The sequence below is a fragment of the Schistocerca gregaria genome, chromosome 8, assembly GCF_023897955.1.
Source record: "Schistocerca gregaria isolate iqSchGreg1 chromosome 8, iqSchGreg1.2, whole genome shotgun sequence".
Lineage (NCBI taxonomy): Eukaryota > Metazoa > Arthropoda > Insecta > Orthoptera > Acrididae > Schistocerca > Schistocerca gregaria.
Genome location: NC_064927.1, coordinates 255,771,183 through 255,793,180, shown reverse-complemented (window position 1 = coordinate 255,793,180; position 21,998 = coordinate 255,771,183). Strand labels below are relative to the sequence as shown.

Sequence of the window (21,998 nt, the reverse complement as noted above, 5' to 3'; positions counted from 1 at the left end):
AAAGTTCATGGTCATACAAACAGTTTCAATTCTCTGGAAACTTTTTATTATTTTATTTCTGAGCATTCATGTTACTGACAATTTCTATTACACTTCATTACATGAAAACAAAAGCAAATAATGTCTCTGAGCCATGTATGCCTAGTTATATTTTGTATAAAGATCTTTGTAACAACCAACAGTTGTACAGCACATGCTGGATGCTGGCAAAGTTTCATAACTATGATGTATATACATACATATCCTGCAAAAAGCAGGTCCATCAAATTGGAAGCTGATAGATGGATATTAACACAAAATCACCAATACTGTTGTGTTAAGTACACATTTCATTTTTGGATCCAAATCACCACACATACAACACTCTTGGTGATGAATCAAAATGCATGTTCCACCTTCTTGTCACAAAGCCAGTACCATGCACTATGCTTTGAAACATTCATGTATCATCCTATGCACCAACTGAAATTGAGGCTGATAAGGTCTGAAACCTGGTTTATTGAACAAATAACTATTTCATAAAAGTGACTGGTTGTAGTTTTCTTTGTTTACATTGAATAAACAGTCACGGGTTGTTAAACATCCATAATGGATAAGCTTATACTCTCATCTTCTTATCTCCCTCAAGGTGTATACAAGTGAAATTAAATTTTTAAGCAATGAATAGGTGCAGACAGAGGACTCGAAGTGGGGGAAGGAACTGATGGTAAAATTCTTTTTGAGGACATAAAGAAGCTTGTGTCACAGCTCACGACCAGCTGTGAACAGGATGTCAATTTTGTGGAAAACAGTTAACATGTGTATCAACAATACCCTGTCCTTTTTTTTAATACGCTTTTTCTAAAAAAGATATAAAACACAGCACACTTAAAAAGTTTCTGATGGTGCTGAGTCACAGTCATGTAATACTTTTTAAAAGAGTAAACCATTATTTGACTGTGTATTATTATATTTATGTTTTGTACTATCCAGATTTCAGCTTTTATGCCATTATTAAGGACAGTACTAAACATTGTTAGACCATTATTAAGTCATGTCTGTTAAGGCAGTCCAAAACAGGTAAATAAGGCTAACACGTCTTTAAGATGTAACTGTTGACATTCCTTGATAGTTACATCATAACGATATGTGTTATCCTTGTTACCTCCTTTGGACTGCCTTAACAGACATGACTCAATAGTGGTCTAATAACTTTTAGCATTGTATCTGATAATGGCATAAAAGCCAAAATATGGATGTACAAAAGTTAAACACAAGGGAGTGTCAGCGTCGCCCCCCCCCCCCCCCCTCAAAAAAATAAATAAATAAAAATCTTATCTCCTTCAAAATACTGTCCATTACAATTAATACATTTGTCCCATTGGTGCTTTCACTGTTCAAAACATTTTTTGAAAGCATTTTTTTCTTCACTGGCTGAAAGAAAAGGAGAGGAAACAAATGTATCAATATAAACTGATAAGGATGATGTCTTTAAGGAAACTGAAGCTGGACAGGCACAATGTCAAAGTGACAATGCAGTAACAGTAATGTTAAATATCAATATTTTGAAGGAAGTACCACCATCAGTCACAAATGGGCTCTGAATAATTCAATGGTGGACGTTGAAGATTTCTGCTGGACTCGGAGTCAAACCCCGAATTCGCACTTTACACGACCGTCGCCTTAACTGCTTAGGCTACCTGAGGGTGTTGCCCATCCAACCCCAACTGTCAACTTACCACACCCTATTAAATAGCATCCCTGTACATTTACCTCATGTGACTGCTGCGCTTCCTGCATTCCCACAAGAAGCCTGGGCCCTCACACTGAGGATATCAGAGTAATCAAGCTTACAAATACAATATATAATGTTTTTGATAAAGTGGCCATAAATATCAGTTTTGCGATGGAGATACCACTGTTTTTGCACAGCTGCATTAAATACCAAGATTTCAAGGGAGTTGCCAACAACAACTGGTTTTGATACAGTGGCTGTAAAGATCAATATTTTGATGAAAGTACCAACACCACCAGCAATTGCGCATTGAAATAAGTGGTGGAAGCTGAAAACATGCTGGACTGAGACTCGAACCTAGATTTCCCACTTTAAGCAAGAACTGCCTTAACCACTTCAGTTATCGGAACACACTTTACATCCAACCCAAATACTCAACTTATTGCACATTACTAAGAATCATCCCTGCTCATTTACCTCATAGGTGTGCAGTATTTCCTGCATTCCTGCATGAGGTTTGGACCCCATTGTGCATCTGCACTGAGGATATCAGATTAGCCAAGCTTACAGATATACTATATACATGTGGTGTCTGTTCTGCTGGACATGTCTGAGATCCATGTACACACCAAATGCACTCAGACATGTCCCACACAACAGAAACCAAACATACATAGTTTACCTGTAAGCTTGAATCTTCTGATATCCTGCATGTGAGTGCACCAACAATAGGGCTCAAACATCTTCTGACAATGCAGGAAATGCTAAGAGAAAATGAGGTAAATGGACAGGGATGCTACTTACTAGCGTGCAATAAGTTGTTTGGGTCATATAGAAAGTATGATCTGATAGCTGAATCAGTTCAGGTGACAACTTGTGTGAAGTGGGAAATCTGGTTTGAAGTCCCAGTCCAGCACAAATTTTCAACTTTTTGCCACTGAATTATTTCAGTGTCCAACTGTGGCTGACTTCAGTACCTCCCTTGAAATAATGATTTTTATGGGCATAGTATCAGAAGCAGTGGTGTCTCTTCTGTGGGAAATGTCCAACAGAACAAGCACCGCTTGAGTGTAGTATATCTGTAAACTTGTCAGCTCTAGTATCCTCAGTCAGAATGCACAATAGGGTCCAAACCCCCTGTGGGAATACAGGAAATTCTGAGAGTATATCTACATCTGCATCTACATTTATACTCCGCAATCCACCCAACAGTGTGTGACACAGGGCACTTTACGTGCCACTGTCATTGCCTCCCTTTTCTGTTCCAGTCGCGTATGGTTCGCGGGAAGAACGACTGTCGGAAAGCCTCCGTGCGCGCTCGAATCTCTCTAATTTTACATTCATGATCTTCTCGGGAGGTATAAGTAAGGGGAAGCAATATATTCGATACCTTATCCAGAAACGCACCCTCTCGAAACCTGGCGAGCAAGCTACACCACGATGTAGTGCGCCTCTCTTGCAGTCTGCCACTTGAGTCTGCTAAATATCTCCGTAACGCTATCACGGTTACCAAATAACCCTGTGACGAAACGCGCCGCTCTTCTTTGGATCTTCTCTGTCTCCTCCGTCAACCTGATCCGGTATGGATCCCACACTGATGAGCAATACTCAAGTATAGGTCGAATGAGTGTTTTGTAAGCCAACTCCTTTGTTGATGGACTACATTTTCTAAGGACTCTCCCAATGAATCTCAACCTGGTACCCGCCTTACCAACAATTAATTTTATATGATCATTCCACTTCAAATCGTTCCATACGCATACTCCCAGATATTTTACAGAAGTAACTGCTACCAGTGTTTGTTCCGTTATCATATAATCATACAATAAAGGGTTCTTCTTTCTATGTATCCCCAGTACATCAGATTTGTCTATGTTAAGGGTCAGTTGCACTCCCTGCACCAAGTACCTATCTGCTGCAGATCTTCCTGCATTTCGCTACAATTTTCTAATGCTGCAACTTCTCTGTATACTACAGCATCATCCGCGAAAAGCCACATGGAACTTCCGACACTATCTACTAGGTCATTTATATATGTATATTGTGAAAAGCAATGGTCCCATAACACTCCCCTGTGACACGCTAGAGGTTACTTTAACGTCTGTAGACGTCTCTCCATTGATAACAACATGCTGTGTTCTGTTTGCTAAAAACTCTTCAATCCAGCCACACAGCTGGTCTGATATTACGTAGGCTCTTACTTTGTTTATCAGGTGACAGTGCGGAACTGTATCAAACACCTTCCGGAAGTAAAGGAAAATAGCATCTATGTGGGAGCCTGTATCTAATATCTTGTGGGTCTCATGAAGAAATAAAGCAAGTTGGGTCTCACAAGATCGCTGTTTCCGGAATCCATGTTGACTCCTACAGAGTAGATTCTGGGTTTCCAAAAATGACATGATATGCGAGCAAAAAATAGGTCTATAGTTTTGCGCATCTGCTCGACGACCCTTCTTGAAGACTGGGACTACCTGCACTCTTTTCCAATCATTTGGAACCTTCCGTTCCTCTAGAGACTTGCGGTACACAGCTGTTAGAAGGGGGCAAGTTCTTTCGCGTACTCTGTGTAGAATCGAATTGGTATCCCGTCAGGTCCAGTGGACTTTCCTCTGTTGAGTGATTCCACTTGCTTTTCTATTCCTTGGACACTTATTTCGATGTCAACCATTTTTTCGTTTGTGTGAGGATTTAGAGAAGGAACTGCAGTGGGGTCTTCCTCTGTGAAACAGCTTTGGAAAAAGGTGTTTAGTATTTCAGCTTTACGCATGTCATCCTCTGTTTCAATGCCATCATCATCCTGGAGTGACTGGACATGCTGTTTCGAGCCACTTACTGATTTAACGTAAGACCAGAACTTCCTAGGATTTTCTGTCAAGGCGGTACATAGAATTTTACTTTCGAATTTACTGAACGCTTCACGCATAGCCCTCCTTACGCTAACTTTGACATCGTTTAGCTTCTGTTTGTCTGAGAGGTTTTGGCTGTATTTAAACTTGGAGTGAAGCTTTCTTTGCTTTCGCAGTAGTTTCCTAACTTTGTTGTTGAACCACGGTTAGATTTTCCAGTCCCTCACAGTTTTACTCAGCACGTACCTGTCTAAAATGAATTTTATGATTGCCTTGAACTTTTTCCATAAACACTCAACATTGTCAGTGTCAGAACAGAAATTTTCGTTTTGATATGTTACTTAGTCTGAAATCTGCCTTCTATTACTCTTGCTAAACAGATACACCTTACTCCCTTTTTTTATAATCCTATTTACTTCCATATTCAGGGATGCTGCAACGGCTATGATCACTGATTCCCTGTTCTGCACTTACAGAGTCGAAAAGTTCAGGTCTGTTTGTTATCAGTAGGTCCAGGATGTTATCTCCATGAGTCGGTTCTCTGTTTAATTGCTCGAGGTAGTTTTCAGATAGTGCACTCAGTATAATGTCACTTAATGCTCTGTCCCTACTATACGTCCTAAACATCTGAGTGTCCCAGTCTATATCTGGTAAATTGAAATCTCCACCTCAGATTATAACATGCTGAGAAAATTTATGTGAAATGTATTCCAAATTTTCTCTCAGTTGTTCTGCCACTAATGCTGCTGAGTCGGGAGGTCGGTAAAAGGAGCCAATTATTAACCTAGCTCGTTTGTTGAGTGTAACCTCCACCCATAATAATTCACAGTAACTATCCACTTCTACATCACTACAGGATAAACTACTACTAACAGCGACAAACACGCCACCACCAGTTGCATGCAATCCATCCTTTCTAAACATCGTCTGTGCCTTTGTAAAAATTTCGGCAGAATTTATCTCTGGCTTCAGCCAGCTTTCTGTACCTATAACGATTTCAGCTTCGGTGCTTTCTATCAGCGCTTGAAGTTCCGGTACTTTACCGATGCAGCTTTGACAGTTTACAATTACAATACCAATTGCTGCTTGGTCCCCGCATGTCCTGACTTTGCGCCGCACCCTCTGAGGCTGTTGCGCTTTCTGTACTTGCCTGAGGCCATCTAACCTAAAAAACCGCCCAATCCACGCCACACAAACCCTGCTACCCATTTAGCCGCTTGCTGCGTGTAGTGGACTCCTGACCTATCCAGCAGAACCTGAAACCCCACCAACCTATAGCGCAAGTCGAGGAATCTGCAGCCCACACGGTTGCAGAACCGTCTCAGCCTTTGATTCAGATCCTCCACTCGGCTCTGTACCAAAGGTCCGCAGTCAGTCCTGTCCACGATGCTGCAGATGGTGAGCACTGCTTTCATCCTGCTAGCGAGACTGGCAGTCTTCACCAAATCAGATAGCCGCCGGAAGCCAGAGAGGATTTCCTCCGATCCATAGTGACACACATCATTGGTGCCGCCACGAGTGACCACCTGCCGATGGGTGCACCCTGTACCCTTCGTGGCATCTGGAAGGACCCTTTCCACACCTGGAATGACTCCCTCCGGTATACACATGGAGTGCACATTGGTTTTCTTCCCCTCTCTTGCTGCCATATCCCTAAGGGGCCCCATTACGTGCCTGACGTTGGAGCTCCCAACTACCAGTAAGCGACCACCCGGATCTTGCAGACTGAGGGACAACCTCTGGAACAGGACAAGCAGCCATGTCAGGCCAAAGATCAGTATCAGCCTGAGACAGAGCCTGAAACCGGTTCGTCAAACAAACTGGAGTGGCCTTCCGTTCAGCCCTCCGGAATGTCTTCCACCCCTGCCACACCTCGAGTCAACCTCCCCCTATACAATGGGTGAAGGGTCAACCTCAATGTGGGCAGTATCCTGGGCAGCCACAGTTGTAGTCTGATCGGGGGATGCGTGGGATGAGCTGGCTGTCCCCGACAAACCTCCATCCGGACCCCGTAAGTGATGCCCTTGGCAACAGCCTCAAGCTGTGTGACCGAAGCCAACATTGCCTCAAGCTGGGAGCGAAGGGATGCCAACTCAGCCTGCATCTGAACACAGCATTTGCAGTCCCTATCCATGCTAAAAACTGTTGTGCAAAGAACGTCTCACCTAATCTACAGTGAGCACAAACAATTTGACACAAAAGTTAAACAGTTATTAAAATACAAGTTTGCCTATAAATGTAGTAATGCTGCTACTTGCGCACTGCTCACACACTGCTCGGCGGCGGAAGGAGACTACGCGATTTTACATTATTCAGGCACTAAAACGTGATGCTGCAACTCTCAAATACTATAATATGCCCAAAATTTGTGAATTAAACAATATAAGTACCAAAAACACGCAAAGAATTTAAGAATTAAACTATGTAACAAATAAGTGAGCTAAGAGTATACGACTTGCTGCAGCAGCTGCTTATCCAACGGCGGCAGGGACGCTACTCAGTAGTGTGCAAAAAGCTGAGGATTTGGGTCAGACAGAAAGCATACTCAGTTAGCCAAAGCAGTCAAGGTTACCATTCATATAAAGCAGGAAATCCAGTTTTGAGTCCTGGTCCAGCACAAATATTCAACTTTCGCAACTGAATTTCTTCAATGCCCATTTGCATATGATGTTGGTACCTCCCTCGAAATATTGATGTTTGACAGAACAGACACCACATATATATAAAAACAAAGATTCCAAGACTTACCAAGCGGGAAAGCGCCGGCAGACAGGCACAATGAACAAAAAACACACACACACACACACACACACACACACACACACACACACACACACGCACACAGAATTACTAGCTTTCACAACCGATGGTTGCTTCTTCAGGAAAGAGGGAAGGAGAGGGAAAGACGAAAGGATGTGGGTTTGTCTTTCCCTCTCTTCCCTCTTTCCTAAAGAAGCAACCATCGGTTGCGAAAGCTAGTAATTCTGTGTGTGTGTGTGTGTGTGTGTGTGTGTGTGTGTGTGTTTTGTTCATTGTGCCTGTCTGCTGGCGCTTTCCCGCTTGGTAAGTCTTGCAATCTTTGTTTTTAATATATTTTTCCCATGTGGAAGTTTCTTTCTATTTTGTTTTTAATATATTTTTCCCATGTGGAAGTTTCTTTCTATTATATATATGCTGATTGAAATAAATCATTTTAATGGAAACAAAAATTCTACAATCAAATTTGGAAGCATTAGTAATATTTCCATTCAGGATGGCATCTGGAAAGAAGGGGCAGATGTCACTCATCACTGTGTTTCTGTAATTAATTTATAAGTTTTTCCCATGTGGAAGTTTCTTTCTATTTTATTTACATCATTATATTTATTGTGCCTGTCTACCAGCGCTTATATATATATATATATATATATATATATATATATATATATATATATATATATATATATGCTGATTGAAATAAATCATTTTAATGGAAACAAAAATTCTACAATCAAATTTGGAAGCATTAGTAATATTTTCATTCAGGATGGCATCTGGAAAGAAGGGCCAGATGTCACTCATCACTGTGTTTCTGTAATTAATTTATAAGTTAAGAACATGATAATGCAAATCCTAGGTCTTACCAGTATCTATTGTAGTGTAATTTGCCAAAAATCCACGCTTTTGTCTGGACTGATCTGTAGTAAATTCCATCCAAAGATGGTTGTATGTGGAAATAATAGTTGGTGGGTTGGCACTGCCACAATATCGTCCAATCAATGGAGATTGTTTGCTGTGTCCATCACGAATCTACAACATTTGGCAAGGTTTACTTACTAAAGTAATTTACTTATCAGTGCATAAAAATTACTTAATAACTAAATTATTTATTATCAAGTAAACATTCCTAAAATTATTGTTTGTATCAAATAACTCATTGATTCAAAAATGGTACGAAAACATAAAATTAGGAGTGCTCCTTCAGTCGTGTTCATTAGCAAATTACTATAGAACATATTCAGATCATCTTATAATGACGATAAAAAGTTGGAACCAGTATATTATACATTTTTTGTGCGATTTGAGACTAAAATATATAATAATATTAATAAAATTACAGGCCAACCATTGTGTTTTCCTAATGCAGTATGCCTAGTTTCTACGCACATGTAACAGTTATGCCTCAAAGCAACACTCTTTTTAGAGATGCACTATTTAATTCATATATAAAACTTTTTTGTTGGTACTTAGATTCCCTAGACCCATTACATTCCTTTGGACTACCAACATAGTAGAATTTGGCCCTGTATTACTGCATTGTCTGTCCATTCCCATTACAGACAAAACATCAGCAAGAACAGTCATGTCATTTTAGGACCTCAAATGCAAACACTGTTCAACATTTTACTTGCTAACAATACATGTTCGCAATAGATATGGATGAACTCAGAAAAAAAAAAGACATTACCTGATGCTAACTATCTTTTACATTACAGATACAAGAAACAACTTTCTTACCTTCTTTTTAATTTCGGCCTTCTTCATAAATAGAAAGCACACAAAAATTCACACAATCACAACTCACACACATATGGCCATTGTCTCCGGCCACTGTGGCCCACCTACGAACTGCAGCTGCATCTGACATGAGCAACAATCCAGGGTGAGTAGAGATGGTAAGGATAAGGGATGTGGTGGGGAGTGAGAGGGATAGCAGGGCAGAGGTGAGAGAAAGTGTTGTGCTGCCTTTGAGAGTATGCAAGGATGTGGTGGAGACAGGATATGAATGTTATGTGCAAAGTCAGGATACTGTGCCAGCAGGGAATATGGAGAGGGAGGTCAGCAGAGAAGGGTGAGGGGAGAGAAGTAGAGAAAGAGAATATAATAGTAGGTGTTTGGCAGAATAGAAGGCATGTGAGGTGCTGGAGTGGGAGCAGGGATGTAGATAGAGGACTGGGACTGGCGAAGGTTGAGGACATGGGTGTTGTGGGAATGAAGAGTGTGGTTTAGGAAAAGTTACCACCTGCCAAATTCAGAAAAACTGCTGTTGGTAGAAAAAATCCAGATGGTGCAGGTTGTGAAGCAGTCTTTGAAGTGAAGCACATAATTTTGGGCAGCATGTTCAGCAACTGGGTTGTCCCACAGTCTCTTGGCCACAGTTTGGCAGTAGCTATTCATGTGGACAGACACCTCGTTAGCCGCCATGCCCACATAGAAACCAGAACAGTGGTTGTGTCTTGGTTTGTAGATCACATGGCAGATTTTCTGGATAGCCCTGTCTTCGATTGGATAGGAGATGCCAGTGACAGGACAGGTAGGATGTGTTGGACATGCCTTGCATCTACATCTACTGAAGAGATATGAGCCACGGAGCAAGTATTAGAAGCAAGATTGGAGTAGGGATGGACAAGGGCACTGCATTGATTTGGTGTTTGGCAGAATATCACTTTGAGAGAGGTAGAGAGGACAGTAGGTATGATGTTCCTCATTTCCAGGACATAATGAGAGGTAGTAGAAACCCTGGTAAAGAATGTGATTTGGCTGCTCCTGTCCTGGGTGGTACTGAGTTGCAAGAGAAGTGCTTCTTTCCAGCTGGACTGTGGGTACGTAGGAGGTGTTCAGGGACTGGAGAGAGTTTGTAGTAATAGACGGCAAATCATCGAGTAAAACTGAAGTGATATCAGGTGTTCCCCAGGGAGGCATCCTGGGACCTCTGCTGTCCCTGATCTATATAAATGACCTGGTTGGCAATCTCAGCAGTTCTCTTAGGTTGTTCGCAGATGATGGTGTAATTTACCATCTAGTAAGGTCATCCGAAGACCAGTATCAGTTGCAAAGCGATTTAGAAAAGATTGCTGTATGGTGTGGCAGGTGGCAGTTGATGCTAAATAACGAAAAGTGTGAGGTGATCCACATGAGTTCCAAAAGAAATCTGTTGGAATTTGATTACTCGATAAATAGTACAATTCTCAAGGCTGTCAATTCAACTAAGAACCTTTGTGATAAAATTACGAACAACTTCAGTTGGAAAGACCACATAGATAATATTGTGAGGAAGGCGAGCCAAAGGTTGCATTTCATTGGCAGGACACTTAGAAGATGCAACAAGTCCACTAAAGAGACAGCTTACACTACACTCGTTCGTCCTCTGTTAGAATATTTCTGTGCGGTGTGGGATCCTTACCAGGTGGGATTGATGGAGGACTTCGAAAGGGTGCAAAAAAGGGCAGCTTGTTTTGTATTATCACGTAATAGGGGAGAGAGTGTGGCAGATATGATACGTGAATTGGGATGAAAGTCATTACAGCAAAGACGTTTTTTGTTGCGGCGAGATCTTTTTACGAAATTTCAGTCACCAACTTTCTCTTCCGAATGTGAAAATATTTTGTTGAGCCAAACCTACATAGGTAGGAATGATCATCAAAATAAAATAAGAGAAATCAGAGCTCGAACAGAAAGGTTTTGGTGTTTGTTTTCCCTGCACGCTGTTAGGGAGTGGAATGGTAGAGAGATAGTATGATTGTGGTGAATTGCAGAGTAGTCATGTAGATGTAGATGTAGAAGGCACTGGAAATGAGATGCTTGGAATATACAGAAAGGGACTGCTCGTCACTACAGATACGATGACCACACATGGCTAGGTCATATGGAAGGGACTTCTTGGTAGGAAATGGGTGGCAGCTGATGAAGTGGAGGTATTGTTGGTGGTTGGTAGGATTAATGTAGGCAGAGGTATTTACATAGCCACACTTGAGGTGAAGGTAGACTTCTAGGGAGCTGCCTACGGCTGAGGAGGACCACGTGTAGCAAATGGAGGAGAGGGTGATGAGGAACTGGAGGAATGTATATGTCATCAATGAATCTGAACCAGTTGCGAGATTTGGGTTTTGGGGTTGTGAGGAAGGATTCCTCTAGATGGACCATTAATATGTTGGCATATGATAGAGCCCTATGGATGCCTGCTGCTGTACTACAGGTTTGTTGTAGATGATATCTTCAAAGCAGAAGTAACTGTGGATGAGTTTATAGTTGGTCATGTTGGCTATGAAGGAGGTTGTAGGTTTGGAGATAGTTGGGTGTTCGGAAAGGTACCACTCAACTGTGACATGGCCTTGGGCATTAGGGATTTAGTGTACAAGTAGGTGGCATTAATAGTGAAAAGAAGGGTGCAGTGTGGTAAAGGAGTAGGAACTGTGCAGAATCAGCAGAGGAAATGGCCGATGTCTGAGGGTAGGTTATGGTTAATAGGCTGGCAGTATTGGCCCACATGTGTAGAGATTCTCTCTGTCAGGACACAATAACAGACCACCCTCCTCAGTGGTTGGGTTTATGGGCTTCAGGAAACATTTAGAGGATACGAGTATGATGACTGGTAGGGGTAGAGACAGATTCATACAAGATTTTTTGTGATGGGCCTAAAGATCTGAGGAGGATGATTTCTGGAATGGAGTCACTGTGGCATGGTTTGAAGTTGGATGTATCTGACAGCTTGCAGAGTCCCTTTGCTACTTAACTCCGTGATTCATAACAATAGCAGTGGAGCCTTTGTCCACAGGTAGGATAATAAATTCAAGAATAAGTTTTCAGGCAGTGAGTTGCACTTTTTTCTGCAGATGTAAGGTTGTTTTCAATGTTTCCACGACAACTAGCAAGCTATCCAAACATGCTGAACAACGCAAAGTGCTTCACTTCAATGCCTGCTTCACAGCCTGTGCTACCTGGACCCTAACTGTGAACACCAGCTTTTCTGAATTGTGCAGATGGGAACTCTCTCCACAGCATAATTTGTGTTTCTGTAACCCCCTGACCTCATCACAAGTTCCAGTCCCCTGTCTGCTTCCCTGCTCCCATTCCAACACCTCACAAGCCTTCTATTCCATCAATGCATCTACTAGTCCCTTCCTCTTCTTTACTTCTCTCCCGTCTCCCATTTCTGCTCACTGTCCTCTGCCCTCTTCCCAGCCCCCCCACCCAGCAAAGTGTCCTGACTCCACATCTAGCATCCCTATCCTGTTCACGACATGTCACTGCGTGCTCTGAAAGGCAGCACAACAGTTCCCCTTCCCTAGTCTGTTATCTACCTCCCTGCCAGCCTGATGGCTCCTCCTTACCCCCCACTACTCACCCTGGAGTGCCACTGCTCACCCTGGAGTGTTGCTCGTGTCAAATGCAGTTGCAGTCTGCAGTCAGGCCGCAGTTGCCATGTGTGTCATGTGTGTGTGTGCTGTGCTTGTGTGAATGTGTGTGAGCTTTCTATTCCCCAAACCTTAAATGTTCTGAATCTTTTCATTGTGCCAGACTAAGGCTTATCTACTCTACATGGTGAGTAGCAATCCACCCTTTTCATAATATTCTTGTTATTCCATCCTGTATGTTCCATTGTTTGATTTTGTCCACTGGCTTTTCTTCCATCCCACAGCTGTGTCCTTTGTTACTGTTCTCTCACACATATTTTACTCAGTGTCCATCCTTTCCTTTCTCTTCTTTCTTGTGTTTTACTGTCACCTTCCAAATCACACACACTCTTGATTTCTGTGCCACACTGTATCAATGGATCAGTTCACACACAATACACAGTTATGTGGCCTCATGGATTGTTGCAGTATCTCATGCCTCACATTCTACCCACCAATATCATCATTCCTAGACCTTCTTCACCCTTGTGTATTTTCATACATTATTTTCTGCATCTTCTTGTGCCAGTCGTTGTACACCCTTTCCAACTCCTATCTTCACTCTCTCTCCCCTTATTCCAGCATGCACATACTGACCTCATCTATTCCATTTACACCTGATACTCACTCTCTTCCCACCTATCCACTCACCAACCTGCATACCACTATTATCATCTTATTAGTTATCTTTCTATGTGATCTCATTGTGTTCCATACTGATTTAAGTTCATTTTCATCTTTCACTATCGGGCCTACCCTCTCAGGTTTCACTTTCTTTCTCCATGCTTCATCCATTTTGTCCTTTTTGTTATTTTTCCCACGTATTTTTACCGGTTTCTTCTCTTCTCCTACGGATCCTTGCTACTTTAGTCTGTGTCAATACAGAAAAGTTATCCTGTTCCGGCATCACTGGCTAGTTCATGGGAACACCCCAAATGGCCTAACCATCAAATTATCCATCTCCAGCTGCAGCTCCTCCTTCCACAATAACCTCTATCTATTTAAATTTCATCAGACCACAGCTCTCATCAACTTGGTCCATCAAAACCATACAAAAAGCCCCAGACATTCTTACAAACCAAGTCTCCATCAGTAAAATTTCCTGCTCTGTAATCCCAAATTCCTGCAATACATCTCCCGGACTGAAACTCTTATACTTGAGGAAATAGAGCAGCATGCACTATGCCACCTCCAAAAACTCTCCAACCTGTCACTCCCCCAATCCCACCTTGGACCACCACTGCCCACCAAGACTACAAGAGCCTCCAAACCTCTCCCACATAATTTCATAGTTGACAAACCCTACCTCACAGACATACTACATTTACCTCACCCTCAGAAACCCCTTCCCACCATTGTACAGATTCAAGAACCTGAACGGACCCAAAACACAGTCATGAACCTTTCCTCCAAAAACCTTAGTCCTAAGAACGCATCAGCCCCTTCCAAAAGCTTGCCCCACTCCCAAATCCAGTCGTGCTAGAATTGTTGAAGACCTTCTTTCTCCCAGTCCCTACTATGGAAATACTTTTTCACCACCAATCCTATCAAACAGACTCAATCCAAAACCTATACTGAACCCTGCCTGACTCAGGTCACTACACCACCCAATCGTGATCCATTACCTTTTCTCCCAATCAGATTTTATTAATTTCCAAGCCTAGAATCTTACCTCATCATCATTCAGAAAATCACTTGATATAGAAACCAATCTAACATCTGCAGAAAGAACTGAAACCCACCACCTAAAAACTGATACGGACCTTATAATCCTACCTGCAAACATAGGCCCCGTCACTGTGGTTTTGCACTCCAGAGCTCATGTGGTTTTGCACTGCAGAGACCATCTGGAAGAGGGACTCCACCAGATGTCTGATTTGTCCCCCTGCAAACCCTGCCACAATGACCCCATTCTAGAAATCCAGAGGATCTTCAGTCAATCCTCAAATCCTTTGCCCCATCCCAGATCCTCTCCCACAAGTCTATCTCCGTCCTCATCCCTATCACTTCCTCACTCATATCTTCCCGTGCTTTCTAAACTCCATAAACCAAACCACCCAACAGGTCTGACTGTTTTCAGTTGCTGTGTCTACACTGAGAGAATCTCTGCTCTCACAGACCATATCTTCAGCACATTACATGTACCCTATCCTCCTATATAAAAGACACCAGTCATTCCCTCCACCAACACTCCATAGTTTCTGTTCCTTTACTGCCCGTCACCCTGCTCATCACTATCAATCCCTCTTATCACTATCACTGCCACCTCTACACAAACATCCCCAATGTCTATGTCCTTGCCACTACCGAACACTATTATTCCCAACACACGACTGACACCAAGCGTACAATCTCCTTCCTATCACCATGACAAACTATACCCTCATCTACATTTACTTCTTATTTGAAGTCACCATCTACAAACACATCTGTGGTATAACAATGGGCACCCATGTAGCAGCAACCTTCCACTGCCCAACCTATTTATTCATGGACCATCTAGCGGAACCATTCAGAATCCCTAATCCCTCACCTGGTTCAGAAACACTGACAACATCTTAGTGATCTTGAACAAGGATGAGGACACCCTATCCACATTCCTCCAGAACTTCAACACCTCCTCCCCAATTCTCTTCACGTTGTCCTCCACAATCCAATAAGCCATCTTCCTTGATGTTGACCTCCATGTCAAAGATGGTTACATCAGTACCTCCATCCACATCAAACATACCAATCACCAACAATACCTCCACTTCACCAGCTGCTACTTACTCCCTGCCAAGAAGTCTCTTCCAAATCATTTAGCTACACATGGTCGTCATATCTGTAGCAATGAGCAGATCTATCACATACAGTACATCCACTACCTCCCACTTCAGGCCTATCACAGGCATCTCCCATCCCATCAAAGACAGGGCCACCTGTAATAGCAGCCATGTGATCTACAAACTAAGCTGCAACTATTGTGCTGCTTTCTATGAGGGTATGACAATTAACAAGCTGTCTGTCTGCAGACAATCCTGCTGCTGAACTTGCTGCATCATCTTGATCCTTCCATAGGCTGCATCATCTTGATCCTTCCTATCAAAACCAGGTTTTCTGAATTGGACAGATGGGAATTCTCCCTACAAAACACTCTTTGTTCCCGTAACTCCCATTCTCAACCTCTGCTAGTCCCAGTCCTATACCATTTCCCCACTCCCATTCCAGCAGCTCACATGCCTTCTATACCCCTAATGCAAACACTGGACTTTGCCCCTTCTCTCCTATTACCTCTCTCTTTTCTGATCCCCATTCTCCTTCTCCCCCCCCCCCCCCCCCCCCCCCCTGCCACAAATCTCTCTCAGTACAGAGTCCTGACTCTGCACCTAGCATCCCTACCCTGTCTCCACCATGTTCCTTCACATTCTCGTGGGCAGCACAACACCTTCCACTGCCCTGCCCTGCTATCCCTCTCCCTCCCTGCCTCATGCCTCTTCCTCACCCCCACCACTCAACCCAAACTGCTTTTCAGGTCAGTCACAGTTACAGTCAAGGCACAGTGGTCATGTGTCTGTGATTTGTGCTTAAGTGCGAATGTGTGTCTGCTTTCTGTTTCCAAAGAAGGCCTTTTGACAAAAATCTGAATTGTGCAGCAGTCTTTTCATTGTGCCTGTCTGTGACTCAGTGCTTCCTCTATGTGGTGAGCAGCAATCTACCCTTTCATAATATTTTTATATTTTACTTATTGACTCAGATATTTTCTTTATTCATTTTTAAACATCATTCCCTCCCTCTGCTTCAGTTTTCTCTGTCTCTCTCTTGTTTTTTTGCAATCTTCTTTCAGTTTTTAATTGAAATGTTCACTTCACTTTTCATTTCACTTCCTCTATCCTTCTTTTGCTTCTTACTCTACTCCTATGTCAGTACTGGAATGATGGTGGAACAGTTCTCTTTGACTTACTTCCTACTTTCTCTACACCTGCCCTTTGAACTTTCTTTCCCTTCGTCCTCACAACAGGTGGGCATCTCTCATCCTGACATCTGAGCGACCTGCCCCTTCTTTCAAACTATATCGAACCTATCCCTCTTTTTCCTCTGATGAAGGAACTAATACAGGATGGTCCAGACACTGTACATGGGTTCCTGTGTTTCATAGATCTTTTCTGTAGTTTTTAAATTCATTTTTTTTCCTTTTTCAGGACTGAGAGGTACATTGGGAAATACTCCAAGGAGAGACTGAGTTCTAAACAGCACACAAAATTTATAAAACTTTATTCTGAAAATCAAAAATCCATCATCCTCACTCAAAGAGCATACCATTGGCACTTCAATGCATGCTAGTGTCCTCACCTAACTATGATGCTCCATCCTGTAGCACATTTTCAGGAACCTAATTCAGTCTGTGATTGCTCAAGAACAATTAGACAACATTCAGTTCAAACTCCCAAAAACATTCAACATGTGAGGGACAGTTTTAATTACCATCCTAATGTCAACATGAAGATATGCAACTCAGCTTGAGAAGAACAGAAAGTCACTGCAGAGAAGTTTAACAATGGAATTAAAGTTTTTTCCTGTACATAGTGCAACTGATGCACAAGCCTGTCCTAGGTATGCAGTTCACTTCCGAGACTTGGCAACAAAACAACTGACCATCACAGTCTCGGGACTTAAAAGCCCCACATTCTTCCTCTAGGGATATCTCAAAGAACTATGGTAACAAACTAGCAAGCATCGAACAGCTCAAAAACAATATACGTGTCATGATCAATGAGTTACAGGAAGCAATTCTTGACAAAATTATGAACAATGTAATGCAAAGAGCTACTCTTTGTGAAGCTGTGAATGGTGGTTATTTGAAACACACAAGTTTTCACATTTCACATCTAGTATTTTGACCTTTTCCAGCCATTTAATTCCCACTGTAGACAGAAATAATTAAATGCTTTTCCAAAAAAAAAAAGTTATAAAGTATCTAAACTCATGCTTGACTTCTGCACTACCTCATAGTAATAAAAAATAGGAATAGTTTCTTCATTCTTTTATGCTGATGGTCAGACGATCAGTCTGTCTCCTTATAATCAACTATCAAATGTACAATGACTCTTCAAATCCCTTTCCAATTTACTTTGACATAACCAAACATACAATCAGCCCACACATCATACACCCTCACTGCTAAACAATGTTTCCAGCCTTTAAGAACTTGAGGTCAAGCAGACAACATTTAGGAGTATTTTTGGGAATTTGTTTCACATGGCACTGCTTCTTGCATCAGTCTGGAAATGCCAACATCAATCTCCTGAGCCACCGCTAGCAAATTATTATTAAAAATGTTGATTACCTTACTCTTATCAGTTATTATTTTTGTTGTTTCTATAATGATTTAAGTCTCACAAACCTTAAATGATTTTTCACCTTTTCTATGTAGATTTAATTAGTGTAAAAATAAATACACAGAAAATTTCAAGTGGTAATAACTGGTGTATTGGTCAACACTCACTGTGAATTCTTGAGGTAAGCCATGTTTTTCCATACTGTGTTTTATTTTGAAATGAAGTTATTAGATTTTGAGATGGTGACCACTTCATGAGAATTTTCATTTTAAACAGTTACAGCAATGTATTTTAATGTTCTGCATTATGGCACTGCGATGAAACCCAAGTAGAGGTCCTTTTTATACATGAATTTCACATGTGAGACAACTGTGCCCTTAACCACTACAGTTGCGCAAAATCCTTATTAGAGATGTCATCCCATGTTGCTCTCTTCACACAGATGTGTGCTATATGCCAGGCCTCATGCATTATAGTTTCTTTCTGTGATGTAGCTTGACAGTGCTCCAGGAGATTGGCTATCACTAAATATAAAGTGTTTATTTCAAAATAATACTGACTATGCAGGAAAATGACTTCCCTGAAGTAATTTCTGGGGTTGGGAAGGTGGCAAATTTACTGCACAAACTGGATGAACTAAGAGATAGATTGATAGAACATGTCCTGAATAATCAAGCAATAGTTAAATTGGTGATGGAGAAAAGTGTGAGGGTTAAAAATTGTAAACGATGGCCTACACTGCACTACAGTAACTGGATGAACTAAGAGATAGATTGATAGAACATGTCCTGAATAATCAAGCAATAGTTAAATTGGTGATGGAGAAAAGTGTGAGGGTTAAAAATTGTAAACGATGGCCTACACTGCACTACAGTAATCAGGTTCAAGTAGAGGTAAACACAGAAGTTAATAGACGAAGGGAATTCACGATTCATCATCATAGCACTTTCCACAATCTTGGTTTCTAGGGTACTGGTTTCCTTTTTGTGTGCTTCTTGTATACTCATTAAAGACATTGAAATTTGCAAGAGATAATTCTTCAGTACAGGCAGTGAAACACATCCCCAATATAATTTTTTGTCATTAAATGCAATGACTTTGTTTTTGTTTGTTGTGCCCACATAAATTAGTATCTAACCACCTCCAGTGTTCCTGGAATCCTGGCATTTCAATGTGATCTCCAGTGTATCATGATAGTGGCTTCAACTGAGGCTGCTTATTTAATTGGTCCTGGTCATGAATAAACAGCCCTTGCACAATTCTCATATTGGATGTCAAAGCAAGTGTCAGTCACCTGTGGAGAGTGCTGTGTCATTTGACACATTGCATGGATTTGTCATTCATTCCACTTATAAGTTGTGCAAGGGAAATACCAAAAGGTTGTGTAAGGGAATTGCCAAAAGGTTGTGCAAGGGAATTACCAATCAGCTCATCACCCCAGACAATGTACTCAGTGATATGAGGAAGAAACACTATTCTGCTCCTAATATGCAGACCAGACATTGTCTGATGTTTTTCTAGTGGCACTTCCTCTACTGAAGGACCCTAGCCCCACTAAAGGAACTCAAATACCCAAAGCCATTGGATTCCTTAGTTATTTCCCTTGCAAAACAAATTAAAAACATGGAAAACTCTCACTATGTCTAACTGGGATTTTTGGACAGAAAGTGGTAATAGATAAAACTAACAGCTCATTTAGCTTCTTACTTTACCTACTAACTATAAGTTTTTATTTAACTTATTTATGTAAACAGAGCTTCCTTCATCTAATTGTTAACACCATGGTTACAAAGTATTGTTACTCTCTGATGTTTCTAAAATTTACCTGCACATATTCTAAAACTACTCTTCCTCAGTTGTATCCAATAAGCCTTTCTCTCAAAGCTCATGAGTTGTCATTTTGGTGAGATTGTGTAGAAATGTTTGAAAGTGAGAGTCTCATTCACTTGTCAAAACATTATTGTACATGATTTATTTTGCTCTGGAAAGAGTAAGATCTCCTGTGAGGCTACATCTGTGCAGTCATGTGGACACAGGAACCTACATTCATGGTCAAAAGTGCTAGCAGACACCTCTGCAATAATGTACAACTATGAGGTAGCAGGTTCAAATCTTGCTAACATAGTGGAAAATATTTTCATCAACAATATTGTGACTAGTAAAGAGAAGTGAGCTAGTGACCTAATGTTCCTGATGAACAGACTTCATGTCAACGTCCTGGATTATATTCAAACCATCCACAGTATAATATAAAGCTAGTGCATGTAACACAGTTTATTTATATCTGTCTGCTGAATGTGGAATTAAGCCGAACGATGCATTTGGTGCTATTTGACAGGAGCAGGCTATGTGCTGGCACTAGGTTTCATCTTCTCCCTTCTTTCTTACCATTTAGAAATTGTCCCCAACATTAGTAACATTTGTTGGAAGTCACAACCATTTACAGCTCACAGTGGCATAATGGGTTTTGTGGGGGATAGCATCCATGAACTTATCTCATGAGATCTGATTCATGAGCAATGCTCAACTTACTTTTATGACACTTTCTTTCAAAAGCATATTGAAGCAACTGGACTACTGCAGTTGAAGTATGAAATCAAAATATCTCAATAAAGGTAATTTGTTTCATCTCAAAAACAATTTTTAATTGCTATTAACTAATTAAAATATCAATACAAATTTGTCAATAAATTTGAAGATAATTATTTTTGACAAAATTTGATTCCAGATATATAATATACAAGGGTTGCCCAGAAAGTAATGCACCACATTTCTTTTTTCTTCAACAATAATTCTTCATTGAACATAATAAGAATTACATTCACGAAAGCATGTGTGAAATTTTTTCACGTAATCTCCATCCCATTCTATGGCCTTCCTCAAGTGTGAAACAAGAGTGTGTATGCCCTGTCAGTACCAATATTTGTCCTGATGGTGGAGCCACTGCTTCATTGTGTGAATCATCCACTCATCATCCTCAAAATGTCTTCCACGAATGGCAACATTTAATGGCCCAAACAAGTGGAAGTCTGAGGGGGCTAGGTCAGGGCTGTGGGTGGTTGGGGTAACACTGCGCAAACCTGTTTTGCGATGTGTTCAGCAGTCGTCAGACTTGTGTGGGGCTGAGCATTATTGTGTTGCAACAGAACATCTCCTGCTGTGGAGCCGAAGGCACCAGAAGCATGTCTTAAGTTTTGTTACCATGTTGACAAATGCTTCTGAATTAATGGCACTGCCTCTTGGCATCATATCAATGAGAATCACACCTTCACAGTCCCAGAGCACGGTAATTATGACCTTACCGGCAGAAGCAGTTGCTTTGAACTTTTTCTTCTGTGGGGAGTGGGAAATACTCCATTCCATCGACTGTCCTTTTGTTTTGGGCTCAAAACGGTAAACCAGGTTTCATCACCTGTCACAATCCACAATGAAAAGGCCTCCCACTCAGCTTCAAAACATTGCAAAAAATCATGACAAACATTTTTTCTGTGCACTTTACGATCCGTCATTAGGACCCATCTTGCACACACTTTTGAACATCCAAGAGTCCAGATAATTTGCATCCACATTTACTTTGGTGATTGACAGATGCAGCACCAACTGCCAAGTCATAATGCGTTTGTCCTCATGAATGGCAACATCAGCTCCCTGCAACATGTCATGTGTGGCAGCCATGGATGAACTCCCCAATCACTGCAAATCTTGGAGCTCCACCAAACTGCCTTCTGATGACCTCACTGTCTGTGACCAGCAACTAATTGTACTTCTGTTGACAGCAGATGCTCCAAGAACTTCATGAATATTCCCCACAGTTGCTTTCTTTGCAGAAATGATGGCACATAGCTTGTAACGTACATGACTACAGATGACAATTTGAAAGTGTCCTGCAGCTATGCTATCCGTCAGAAGTGATGAAAACTTGACGAGCTCACTCAGGAGACTTCAAATAAGACAAACGAAACATTTC

General features: G+C 41.4%; 1 protein-coding gene across 1 annotated transcript in view; it reads right to left on the bottom strand.

Moving 5' to 3' along the window:
• Positions 1-21,998, bottom strand: part of LOC126285435 (cubilin-like) — a 780,558-nt gene that overhangs the window by 581,816 nt on the left and 176,744 nt on the right. The window contains exon 21 of the mRNA XM_049984824.1: positions 8,184-8,349. Within this exon, the coding sequence (XP_049840781.1) occupies positions 8,184-8,349 (166 nt within the window). The remainder of the gene's footprint in view (positions 1-8,183; positions 8,350-21,998) is intronic.